At 38.4% G+C, this 14072-nt stretch overlaps 1 protein-coding gene across 1 annotated transcript in view; it reads left to right on the forward strand.

Moving 5' to 3' along the window:
* Positions 1 to 14072, forward strand: part of si:dkey-28b4.8 (sarcoplasmic/endoplasmic reticulum calcium ATPase 2) — a 48413-nt gene that overhangs the window by 28997 nt on the left and 5344 nt on the right. Inside the window, exons 15-21 of the mRNA XM_056456729.1 lie at positions 1377 to 1598; positions 1719 to 1830; positions 5137 to 5378; positions 5988 to 6208; positions 7484 to 7686; positions 10097 to 10182; positions 10363 to 10496. Of these exons, the coding sequence (XP_056312704.1) occupies positions 1377 to 1598; positions 1719 to 1830; positions 5137 to 5378; positions 5988 to 6208; positions 7484 to 7686; positions 10097 to 10182; positions 10363 to 10496 (1220 nt within the window). The remainder of the gene's footprint in view (positions 1 to 1376; positions 1599 to 1718; positions 1831 to 5136; positions 5379 to 5987; positions 6209 to 7483; positions 7687 to 10096; positions 10183 to 10362; positions 10497 to 14072) is intronic.

Genomic DNA, 14072 nt, shown 5'->3' on the forward strand with positions numbered 1-14072 from the left:
GAGAACCCAGTCCAGGAGACTTCCTTAATTGAGACGTGTTGGTTAACCTGCAGTCATACAGCGTCTTCAAGAAGTCCTTGAGTCTGCAAGAGCCTACAGGAGTCTCTTACAAGTCTGCAAGTTTATCAGCAAGTCTTTAAATGAGTATAATTTGACACGGAGTCGTCCTGTTTATTATCTATTTTAGGAGGAGGCAGTCTTTATAGGTGGAGACATAGAGACCGGGCATGACTAGTTTTAGTTGAAGATTTTGTTTTAGGGTCCAGAATAGATCCTGAGGTTTTTCCTTCCCTGAACAACTTGAAAGTATCACCCAAAAACAAGGGCACAGTCGTTGAGACCCTGCCCGGCAGTAAAGAAGTGCATAAAGACAATAGAATAAAATGTCTCCAACACTTTGCCTGCTATAGTTTTAATGAAATTAGATAATTATAATTATCACCGTTAATCTGAAACTGGGCGACGCAGTGGTGCAGTAGGTAGTGCTGTCACCTCACAGTCTCGGCCTTGGCGTTTCTCTGTGGAGTTTGCATGTTCTCCCTGCGTTCGCATGGGTTTCCTCAGGGTGCTCCGGTTTCCCCCACAGTCCAAAGACATGCGGTACAGGTGAATTGGGTAGGCTAAATTTTCCATAGTGTATGAGTGTGTATGGATGTCTCCCAGAGATGGGTTGCAGCTGAAAGGGCATCCGTTGCGTAAAACATGTTCTGGATAAGTTGGCGGTTCTTTATTATATCTATCTATCTATCTATCGATCTATCTATCTATCTATCTGTCTGTCTGTCTGTCTGTCTGTCTGTCTGTCTGTCTGTCTACCTACCTACCTACCTACCTACCTACCTACCTACCTACCTATCTATAATTATATGATTATCTTAATATATCTTAAAATGTAATGTATCATATCATTAGTGATCAAAAAGTGCATTTTTTACTATGATCTTTTTATATTATGTTTGCATCTTAATAATAAAATATAAATATAAAAAAAAAACTCATACTGACTCCAAACATTTGAACAGAACTATATATTATTTTATATACGTAAGTGTATGTAAATGTATGTATGTATGTACAGTTATATATAAAAGAAAAACCTTCTGACTTTTGGAATACACATTGTAAAAAATTATATGGTTACTTTAATTTATTTTAATTAGTTAATCTGGTTTCAACTACGCATTTTTTGGTTATATAAAGCTTAAGTTAATATTTTATACTGTTTGATTGACGTATGCTGAGATGACTGAAAAATTTAAGTTTATTCAACTTTAAAAAATGTATTACAGCAAGAGTTTTCTCTGGTCATCAATCTGTATGTGTTTCCTATGTGTTTTTTGTATGCATCAGTCTATATCTTTATTTCGTGACCACAGGGAGCACCAGAGAGTGTGCTGGAGCGTTGCCGCTGGATACGGGTCAGTGGCGGTACACGGGTGCCACTGAGCTCCGACCTGAGGGAGCAGCTCTTGAACACTGTTAGAGAATGGGGCTCGGGGCGCGATACTCTTCGCTGCCTTGCTATGGCCACCAGGGACTCTCCTCCAGACCCTCGAACCCTGAACTTAGAGAACTCTGCAGCCTTCTCTGAATATGAGGTGAGCAAATTAGTGGAGATAAGTTCTAGAAATACGTTCAGAACAAAGTAATTCCAAGTTGACTGACAACTAACTATTGCTATTAATTGAACACGTTTTTTTTGTGTGTGTTTCTCTCAGTCGGACTTGACATTCGTGGGCTGTGTGGGAATGTTAGATCCACCCAGGAAAGAGGTGCTGAACGCGGTGCGAATGTGCAGACAGGCTGGCATACGGGTCATTATGATCACAGGTAGGCTGAGTGCATGTGAAGTGGGGATTTTAAAGGCAAAGGGTACTCAAAAATGAAAATAAATAAATAAATAGTACTTAAATTCATGTCGGTGCAATTGACTTTACCTTCAGAATATAACTTAAGATATTTTAAATGAATCTTAAGTTTCAAGATCAAAAAACGGTCGTAAAATATGAACATCTATATGAACTGATCATATTCATCTGAAAAGATATGAAAAGATATGATTTTGCCTCATTGGACAGATTTAATTTAGGATTTTATTAAGTTTTAAATAAATGAACGTTATAAATATACGTTATTAAAATAAACGTCTGAAAATAATCAATAATAAATGACGTCAAGAACTAAAATATTTCAAAGGTTTTGTGCTTAATTTTATGTGTGTGTGAATGAAATTATAAATTGTTTATCATATAAAGATTTTTATTTTTTTTTGTAAAATCTAGATCAGGGGTCACCAATCTCGGTCCTGGAGGGCCGGTGTCCCTGCAGGGTTTAGCTCCAACTTGCCTCAACACACCTGCCTGGGTGTTTCAAGTATACCTAGTAAGACCATGATTAGCTTGTTCAGGTGTGTTTGATTAGGGTTGGAGCTAAAATGTGCAGGACACCGGCCCTCCAGGAACAAGTTTGGTGACCCCTGATCTAGATTGAAAGCTCATGGATTTCTTCTATAATCCCATTTTGATCTTTTTGCTTATTCCAAGATTTGGTTTCCGGGACTCGCTGGACTTGAGAGGTACAGAAACCTCTCTGGTTCCATTAAAAATAACTTCATTTGTGATTAAAAATAACTTAATTTGTGATTTTAAGACTACATTTAATCATTTAGCAGACATTTCCATCCAAAGCCTTATATGGTCAGGCTAGGTGAAAATTCATTTTTGGATTAAGCAACCCTTTATTCTCTAGATTAAAGACAAAAGGAGTTGCTCCCAAGTTGAGTTGCTCTTCCGCTGAAATTGAGATCTGTGGACCTTTTTAAAAGCACCGTCTTGCTTATGTACAAATAGTTTTAATTCAGTATTTTGTATTGTAATTTCTCTCTAACCGTAACTGTAACTGTTCTCTAACTGTTATGCGTTTTTTTTTTTGTCCTCGTTATACAGTTTTGTTGTAAAGTACTTTGTGAATCTTGTTCATGAAAGCTGCTATAGAAATAAAAAGAACGAACTTACTTACTTAAAGGCATAGTTCCACAAAAAATTAAAATTCTGTCATAATTTTCTCACACTTCACTTGTTCCAAGCTAATTTGAATTTCTTTCATTTGTGGAACATAAAAGAAGATATTTTTAAGAATGTTGAAAAGCAGCAGCCAGACTATATTTTTTCCTGCTATGGATGTCAAGGGCTGCTTTTGACCCAACATTCTTCAGAATATCTTGTTTTTTGTTCAACAGCAGAAACAAATTCATAAAAGATTAGACCCACTCAGGAGTGGGTAAATGCTGAAGAAATTTTCATTTTCGGGTTAACTATCCCCTGATGCGCAAATCTCAATGACTCATATTCTGAAACTGTACCCAGACTTTTCCCCCCTCGAAAGTGTTTTTATTGAACATGTTAGATATGAAACATGCAGTAGAAATAGCTTTTAAAGTTCTCTTTTTTTAGACAACAAATAAACAAAACCTGTTGCACACAAATACATTTATAAATATATAAATAATAACATTACAGTTTTTCCCAGTTGCTTTGGTGCATTTCTCACAACACGATTTACATTTGCACAACAGTTTCTCAATACAATTAGTACAAACTGCAAAACCTAGTTGATAACCTGCAAAAGCGTGTCACTTGCTCAAAATGGATAGTTCATTACTCAAAAGCAAGTATTCATGACAATGGAAGTGTCTGTATCATCAAGATGAAAAGTCCTGACACTATTGTTTATGAACAAGATAGTCAAATGGCTTTGTCATGTTTTTATTATGACAGTTTACTCTGTACATTTTTTCCAATGCAAAAACAGTCAGATTTTGGTGACACTTCCTGAAAATGCTCAAGACAACACTACTGTATATACTATTTGCACAGCCATTTGAAAACTACAGTAAAGTTCGACATCACTGCATTTAGTGAGGAATCTGAGTACAAGACACTGAATCTGTATGTTTCACATTTTTACTGAAGATAATCTTTACAATTCTAATTTAGCATTGTGCAAAAGAATAAATACACTCTTATTTACAACAAACAAACTTCCTTTGGGTAGGGCTGAGCACAACTGTAATCAATATTGCTGTACATATTGAAAGTAAACCTACAACATACATAGGTCTGTAAATCATTCATGAATTTAATCAATTTAGAAGATATTTTCAGGAAAAAAATATTAAATTTTTAAAAAATAAAATTAGCTTGACATATTTTGACAACTCTGTATGTAATGACTCAAGTAATGAAATGAGGACTATTAGTTTTATATGGATGACTATTCATTATTCACAAGTTTAGTTAATTTTGACTGACATGACATGACTGAGAGCTGTATGAAAGCGATTGATGTCCAAATTCCAGATGCATGTCCAAAAAGCATTTGCAATTTGTTGTAAGGAATGAGAAACTGCTACTCTGATGTGCACAAATGATTTAATGTTTTGAGAAATACATTAACTTTTGTGCAAATGTAAATAGTGTTGTGAGAAATGCACCAAAGCGACTGACAAAAACTGTAAGTAAAATACCCTGTTTATTTTCCCCCAATTTCTGTTTGACGGAGAGAAGATTTTTTTTTCAACACATTTATAAACATAATAGTTTTAATAACTCATTTCTAATAACTGATTTATTTTATCTTTGCCATGATGACAGTAAATAATATTTGACTAGATATTTTTCAAGACACTTCTATACAGCTTAAAGTGACATTAGCTTAACTAGGTTAATTAGGTTAACTAGGCAGGTTAGGGTAATTAGGCAAGTTATTGTATAATGATGGTTTGTTCTGTAGGCTATCAAAAAAAATATAGCTTAACGAGGCGAATAGTTTTGTCCCTAAAATGTTTTTTAAAAATTTAAAACTGCTTTTATTCAAGCCAAAATAAAACAAATAAGACTTTCTCCAGAAGAAAAAATATTATCAGACATACTGTGAAAATTTCCTTGCTGTGTTAAACATAATTTGGGAAATATTTAAAAAAGAAAAAAAAAATTCAAAGGGGGCTAATAATTCTGACTTCAACTGTATGTCTAAAGGTTGGAGGAAATTTTTCCTTCCATTTGTACCCATTCACTTTTAAAACAAACTAGTATTTCATGTATGGTAAATGTGTTCTATCTATGTTGTTTTGTGTAGGCGACAATAAGGGGACTGCCCTGTCTATCTGTCGTCAAGTGGGCATCATCACCGAGCAGGAGGAAGAGGAGGCTGAAGGTGGGCTCTATGGCAGTGGCCTCACAGGACGAGAGTTTGATGAGCTTCCTCCTCACCTGCAGCGTCAGGCCTGCCGCACTGCCCGCTGCTTCGCCCGCGTCGAGCCAACACACAAGAGCCGCATTGTAGAATATCTCCAAAGCCTCAGTGACATCACAGCTATGGTATGGGGGTTTTTAGATACAGTTGAAGTCAGATTTATTTGCCCCCTGTATATTTTTCCCCAATTTCTGTCTAATGGATAGAATATTTTTTCAACACATTTCTAAACATAATAGTTTTAATAACTCATTTCTAATAAGTGATTTATTTTATATTTGCCCTGATGACAGGACATAATATTTGACTAGGTACTTTTTAAGACACTAGTATACAGCTTAAAGTGACATTTAAAGGCTTAATTAGGTTAAGTAGGCAGGTTAGGGTAATTAGGCAAGTTATTGTATAACGATGGTTTGTTCTGTAGACTATCAAAAATATATCTAGCTTAAATGGGCTAATAATATTGACCTTAAAATAGGTTTAAAAAATTTAAAACTACTTTTATTCTAGCCGAAATAAAACAAATAAGACTTTCTCCAGAAGAAAAAATATTATAGGAAATACTGTGATTAATTGCTTGGTCTGTTTGACATCATTTCAGACATAGTTGAAAAAGAAAAGAAAAAATCACAGGAGAGTGAATAATTTTGACTTCAACTGTATGTGCCCATTCAAATAGTGCCAAAAAATGAGATGAGATGAATGAACCCTCACTTGCTTTCTCTGTGCAGACTGGTGATGGTGTGAATGATGCCCCTGCTCTGAAGAAGGCTGAGATTGGCATCGCTATGGGCTCAGGCACGGCTGTGGCTAAATCTGCTTCAGAGATGATCTTGGCAGATGATAACTTCTCCACCATTGTGGCCGCAGTGGAGGAAGGCAGAGCCATTTACAACAACATGAAACAGTTCATTCGTTACCTCATTTCTTCTAACATCGGAGAGGTGGTCTGGTATGTGCAGACAGAAATGCTGGCATCATTTTAAAACCCAATTTAGGCCCTATCCCAATTCTACCCCTTAGCCCTTCCCCTACCTCTCGTTTTGCGCGTTCACGTGAAGAGGTAGAAGTGTCGCAATTCTCTTTAGCTTGAAGGTGTAGGGATAAGGAGAAGGGCTAGATGGTCCTTGAAAAGGAGCTTTTTCAGAACCACACTCGAAACCAAGGGGTAAGAAAATTTCTCAGAATACACCATCTATAACGACAGCATGGCTGCACACGGAAGTCAGGAGATGCACAAATCAGTATTTTTGGTCATTATTACGAATTTTTACAACACACAAGCACGTTTTAAGACATTCATAACGGCGTTCGTAGTTTTCCATCATGCACAGTACAGTTCCGATCTTATTGCCACATTAGATTGTTATGGTAATATGATAAAGTGCAAAGTGCAAACAGCATCGCAAACTCACAGTATAAAGCAAATCAAAATGAGCATTGCAATTGACTGGATGGGTTTTGTAAAGGCAATGCTATAAAAATGTTTTGCAAATATATATAGTTTTTTTATTGCTATTATTTTATATTATATTATATATATATTTTGCTCTGCTTGATTTTTATTTGCAGTTTTTTTGTTTGCAAATTTCATTCTTTCTTTCTCAAAACATATTTTTCTGTGATTGGTCGGCTTGGTAGCGCTGAAGAGTGTGGGCGGAAGTGAGAGCCCGATGCAGCAAGTGTTTACAAATGTGGAGTCCTATGAAGGAGCTGTTTTGTGTTTACCTTATGGTTAAAGTTGTTGCATGTCCGCCGGTTCCTGTCTCAAAATAAGCGAGTTTGAGCCAATTGTACATTAAGGTAACATTCAGAAAAATACAAAACACCAGCAAAGAAACTCGACACAGAGGATCATAAAAACCTACTGCCAGCCAGCATTTCGGACGTGTTATTGCAGAGCAACACAAACAGCGCGCAGAAGTATAAATGCACGGCAACTTGCAAGGCATGCGTGGGACACGGCGATTGATTGACGCAGAAGTATAAACAAGGCTTTACCGTTAGTTAGCTATGAGGTAATGATGTGGAAAAAGATAGCCCCGCCCCCTACTCAATATTCCATTTCAGTTGGAAGTACATTAACACACTCAGAAACTTCCGGTTCACACAGACTGAAATAAAACATTTTTTGCAAGCCTTTTTATCAGTGCTTTTGAAATAGCTATGAAAATTGTGTAAAATGTGATCACACCTTCTTCATTGTACCTTTGTCTCTGCTTCTCAGTATTTTTCTCACTGCTGCTTTGGGAATGCCTGAGGCTCTGATCCCAGTCCAGCTGCTGTGGGTCAATCTGGTGACTGACGGCTTCCCAGCTACTGCTCTCGGCTTCAACCCTCCTGACCTGGACATCATGTCTCGTCCTCCACGCTCCCCCAGAGAACCTCTCATCTCTAGCTGGCTGTTCTGCAGATACCTCATCATTGGCTGTGAGACATTTAAACACCGGCACACATTAGCCCCTTTCACACAGTGACAACGGTAAATATCCGGAAATTTTCCAAAACGACTTTACCTGTAAATTCATAAAAAAGCTGTTCACACAGGCACGGACGTTCTGGAATATTTCCGGAAAAGACCATTCACACATCCATCACAAAATACCGGTAAATTCTGACATCATTGTCGGTGCCAATAGCCTAGTGGTTAAGTGCGCTGACATATAGCACCATGGTGCTCATGGCAACCCAAGTTTGAGTCCCGGCTTGAGGTCCTTTGCTGACCCTTTTACTCTCTCTGCTCCCAATACTTTCCTGTCTGCAACCTCTACTGTCCTTTCCAAATAAAGATGAAAAACCAGTAAAAAAAATTCTGACATCATTAACCAGAAAAGACCTCTAAACCGCTGCGCTTGTATTCATAAACATAGAAGAGGTCTGCCTTTTCTTGATGGTTTCACTTTTATTTAAAGCTTTAGCATTTATGCAGCTGCTTTGTGAGACATCCAAAGCAGAAATGCGGACCGCAGCTAAATGTTGGTAGCGTTACAACTTCTCTTTCCGGAAAATTTAATTTACCGGTATTTTCAAAAAGGGCCTGTTCACACATACAGACATACAGATGTAGATTTATATCCTGTTTCTATGTGAAGTTTATTTATAAACTAATTTTGTGAGGATCACATGCTTATGATTGCTAGTGGCTGAATTCGCATTATCCAATTATCAATGCACCAATCAGACGACTCCTAAGCTACTACAAATACCCTGGGTTTTGTACAACTGCTATCTTCGTTTTGAAGAATCCCCCTATCCAACCTACTCCTCCTTCTTCCTAGATGGGTGATATGGTGGCCCAGTGCTTAGCACTGTTGCCTCACAGCAAGAACGTCTCTGGTTCCAGGCTTTACCAAACCAGCAGACGTTTCTCTGCGGAGTTTGCATTTCTCCCCGTGTTCACGTGGATTTCCCCCAGGTTCCCCGGTTTCCTCCCACCGTCTAAAAACATGCAACATAAGTTAATTGACTAATCCAAACCGGCACTAAAGACATGCTCCTAGTAAATGGTTATCTCTCAAGAGCAATCACTGGCTGTTCATTGGTTACTACAGCAGGGCAGTTCTCGAGATCTACCTGAGCTCAAACTCCCCTCCCGCCTTGCAACGGGAGGGAGCCCTGGGCTCGAGGATCTTATGAGCTCAGGGCTCTCTCCCGGGACAGCATGCCAAACAAGCTTATAATTAATCATCAGCTAAGTGTGAACTTGTGAATGCTGAGATAGACAGACAGACAGGCAGATACATAGACATATAGATAGACATATAAATAGACATATAGACAACCCAGGCTCATTCTGAAAACGTAGTCCCGTGGACGTTTCTGGAGACCGCGAAATACGTCCCAGGAGGTACGTATTTTTGCAGTTTATGTTTTCGCGAATCCGCAAAAGGCTGCTGTGTGCGCTTTTTTGCATCTCGAACGTTTCTCACAGAGTGTCGTTCGCGCCCACGCTGTTCTCGCGTAAACCCACCCGAGGCCGCTATCTGTCTGACTGACTGAATGATTGACTGGGCGACCAGCAAATCGGCTGACCCACCCTCCTCCTTCCCTAAACCCAACCAGTTTTACCGAATGACCCGCCTGCCTGCTTACTTCCCTAAACCCAAGCAACAATTTACGAAAGCCGTCCAGAAAAAGAAAAGCCCTCGTCTGATCTTTACCACGTTTCCGGATTTTACCACATTCTCACCCTGTTACGAACTTGTTCACTTTATTTTTTGGATTCTGTTTTTGTTTTACCTTATTTCTGGAACCGCTCTTCCTCGGACCCGGTCGTCGTGGTCAGCTTCTTTCTGCGTCTCAAGTCCGCCGATGTACACGACGAGCTAACCTGACAAACTAGTTGCGGCGGGAAAGCCTTCCACATGGAGGTAAGCGGTCAGCCGGTAAGCCCTAAAAGGAACAGCGTCATACCGCCCCGTAGCGTTCGCTTAAAAAACAAAATGCAGCCATACTTACCTCCGACTACATAATTCGCAGTCTCCAGAAACGTCCACGGGACTACGTTTTCAGAATGAGCCTGGGTTGCATATAGATAGATAAATACATAGATAGATGGATGGATGGACGGACAGACGGAAAGACGGACAGACAGATCCTGTTTTTAATGCTGAGGCGTGTGGTCCAACATGTGACAATAAACAATGTCAAAAGAGGGTTAATTGTTTGAAATTCATAATATCTAACAGTGAAGTTTTGTTCTAGATCTGACTGAAAATGACACACATGTAGACAGATCTTTCACACACTCTCATTTTAACCACAAATCAAAACTCGATCTAACCCTGGGAGTATTGAATTGTTAAGTTGCATTTCCCTCTGTTTCTCTTTCTGTGTGTAGGTTATGTCGGTGCAGCAACAGTTGGAGCTGCAGCCTGGTGGTTTATGGCAGCTCACGATGGACCAAAGCTCACTTTCTACCAACTGGTAATAGACCCCGAAATCCCTATTCAATTCAACGTTACTTTGTCTGTATTTAACAGTTGATTTTTATTTTAGTAATGTATTTAATCTGTATCATTGCAAGTTTATCTATGGATCTAGGTGAGTTTTATCAAAGTAAATCAGTTGTGTGTAAAAACATTGTGTGTGTGTTTTCTTCTGTAGTCTCACTATCTGCAGTGCAGTGAAGGTCATGCTGAGTTTGCAGGAGTGCAGTGCTCAGTGTTTGAGTCTCCGTATCCCATGACTATGGCGCTGTCTGTGCTGGTCACTATAGAGATGTGCAACGCCCTCAACAGGTAGGTGATTTTTAGAGAAATGCTGTCATAACAGAAAAAATATTGCTGTAGAGACCTGGGGCCTATACCATGAATTCAGATTAGCTGGCTAGTTTGCACCAATTTTGAGTTTTGGGTAACATGAAGGCAGCCTGGCTTTAAACTCTCTTTGTTGCCATGCTATTATTGAGCAGCTGAGCTACCTTCATGCTACCTAAATCCTAGAAATGGTGCAAACTAAACTAAAGCTAGCCAGCTAATCTGAATTTATGATACAGGCCTCAGGGGTATCAGTTATAAACATGGAAATGTGTGTGCTCAGCTGTAAGTAAACTCTATGTAAATGTATTTGTCTTAAATATTGACTTAATTTAACCACTTTAAATCGTCATACTGTATGAGCCATAATCAGTTATAAATATTTATTCTGGTGCACTTCACTGAAGGTTTCTACACTAATTTAATAAATCAGGCTACAAAAATAGGACAACATTTTTTATTGCAGTGCTGTTAAGATGGTGTTTAAAAACAGGAATGGCAGAGACAGAATAAAACTTTTACTTTGTATTAGGATAAATTCCCTTTTTTGTTTATGTTTTGTCCCTTTTTATGACATATTTACCATAGTGTTTCTTAGTAAGAATTATGCAGTGTTATTATTCATATTTAACACAGGGTGTTTGCGGGGTCTTAAAAAGTATTAAAAGCTGATAATTCAATTTAGATCAGGAGTGGCCAAACTTTTTGGTATGAAGGGCCAAAAACCAAATATCATTGAGAGCCGTGGGCTGAAGGTAAATATTCCAAACTATTTTAAATTAAAGATGGTCATCAGTCATTTCCTACTTCATTTCCTAATTTTCATAAATGAATAGAAAACATTTTTAAGTTTTTAATGATCAGCTAATACAATAAAAACATAAATAATCACATTTATAACACAGTGGAGTTCAGTGCTGAATACACTAGTCAAGCAGAATCTGCCTTGATTTGCTTACTAAAGTCTCTACATTGTCTTCTATCCATCGGGTGACAGTATGTACATTTTAAACTAAATCTGATTAATTCAAACCCTTTCAAGAAAATAAATGAATGTTTGCTACTGCAGTAACCAAAGCAACATTGTTATTACTGCTGTCTTATAGTCGCCACCTGCTGGATTCATTCATTCATTTTCTTTTCGGCTCAGTCCCTTTATTATTCTGGGGTCGCCACAGCGGAATGAATCGATAACTTATCCAGCACATGTTTTATGCAGCGGATGTCCTTCCGGCCACAACCCATCACCAGGAAACATCCACACACACTCACTCACACACACATATACAGTGGTGTAGTCCTAAAAAAAGTGGTGTACTATTACCCACCCCACCCGCTTATGCTGTTTTATCATTTTACCTGATTGTTTCAGTGAGACATCATTTAGATGACTTTGAAAAACTCACAAAATTTTCTCACAGCTGCTGAGGTCGTCAGGGGGCGGGGAATGGCGCAAAATATAAACAAAAATGCACCAATTGCAACAAAAAAGCATTTGGTATACAGTTAAGGGATGCGAATATACATAAAATTAGGCAGGTCTAATCAGCAAAACAAGTGAGTATACCAAGGGTATACGCAATTACTGATCCTCAGAAGTCGTAATACCCAAACAGCTAGTGGAAAAAAGTAGGCATACTGAGTATACGTGCGTATAGCCCCGACTACACCACTGCACATATAGTATGGTCAATTTTATCTTACCCAATTTACCTATAGCGCATGTCTTTTGGGGAAACCAGAGCACCTGGAGGAAAACCCATGCTAACACGGGGAGAACATGCAAACTCCACACAGAAATGCCAACTGACCTAGCTGAGGTTCGAACTTAAAATATATGTAAAGACTCTTGAAGAAGTTCTTAAAAGGTATTTTAAGACCTTTTTACTTTAATTTTGAATTTCACTCTCTAACACCTGTTTATACCCCATTACAATAAGGTTCCATTCATGTTAGTTAAAGGGCACCTAGGTTACTCATTTTTCCAGAATTAATATAAGTCTTTTGTGTCTCCAGAATGTGTCTGTAAAGTTTCAGCTCAAAACACCCATCAGATTATTTATTATACCTTTCACAAGTTTCTATTTTATAGCTCTAAGCATCAGGTAGCGGTTTAGTGCCTTTAGTGGAACAGAAAATGTACTTATTTTGCTCGTGGGTTTAAAGGGAATTATCAATTTCTTTTTTGACCCATTTGTGGTATTGCTCAGATGACACGTCAAACAGACACTGATGCACCTGCCAAATTTCCAATAGTTTTTCCTCCATTTTTTGGGTCCAAATAAACTGATAATGAGCGCTTTTAACGTCTCCCCCAACCTCCCAGTGGCCTGCAGGTACCCATGCTAGTGGATGCTGCTTTTTCATTTGCTGTAGGTGATCGCTGATGTTATTTTCAATCAGAACTCATTCACATGGCATGATTTGAATCGCCGACAGCTCCAGATATTTAGCACGGCAAATATCTCATCGGTGTCGGCGACTCATCTGCGATTCTCTCAGATCGCGTCTTAGACGGCGATTGTCGGCGATTTCTCAAAACCTGTCCTTGAGTCAAAATCAGGGCTAAAATCATGCAGTTTGAACTCGCCATTAATCTCCTCCCTCGGCTGCTTCAGACAACAGACAGACATGAAGGAAGCAGATCTCACGTAGCGTTTGTGAGAAATACTACAGTAAGAACTCAGTATCAGTATTTGCAGCTGTCAATATGCAGCTGTCAGTCAATTCGGTGGGCGGGGTAACCGCACTCCTACGTCAAATTGCGGTCAATCTGAAAACCGCTCCAATTGGTCCACCGGTTGTTGTTAAATTGAAAAAAAAAGCACTGGGTGTGTTTATTTCACCCCAATATGACGGTCTATACACTATACCTACACATATGTCTGTCCAAACAGTTTGAAAAGTAGATTTTTTTACCATAGGTGATTTTTAATGTATTTACTAACATAAACTAATAATAAATATAATACTTATACTGCAAGTTTTAATCATTGTTTAACATTTACTAATGCATTATTAAGATTCAATGTTGTTAACATTTGTTATTGCACCGTGAGTGCACTTTATGGCTATTTCCATTGACTGAGGTAAAAAAAAAAACTAAAAACTGTAAAAAATGTGTTGTTCATTTTTTTATTCATGTTTGTAAATGCGTTAAATAATGAAACTTGTTGTAAAATGTTACTGTATTATGTATATAACATCTTAAAATGTTTATCAGTTAAAATAATACAGTAAAATGATTTCAAATTTAATAGTAATGTTTTCATTCATTCATTTTCCTTCGGCTTAGTTCCTTATTTATCAGGGGTCGCCACAGCGGAATGAACCGTCAACTATTACAGCATATATTATATGCAGCGGATGCCCTTCTACCCACAACCCAGTACTAGGAAACACCCATACACACTCACATTCACACACACACTCATACACTACGGCCAATTTTAGTTCATCCAAGAAGCCAGAACCAGAACACGCGGAGGAAACCACGCCAACTCGGGGAGAGCATGCAAACTCCACACAGAAATGCCAACTGGCCCAGCCAGAACTCGA

This window comes from Danio aesculapii, chromosome 1, assembly GCF_903798145.1.
Source record: "Danio aesculapii chromosome 1, fDanAes4.1, whole genome shotgun sequence".
NCBI classification, from domain to species: Eukaryota; Metazoa; Chordata; class Actinopteri; order Cypriniformes; family Danionidae; genus Danio; species Danio aesculapii.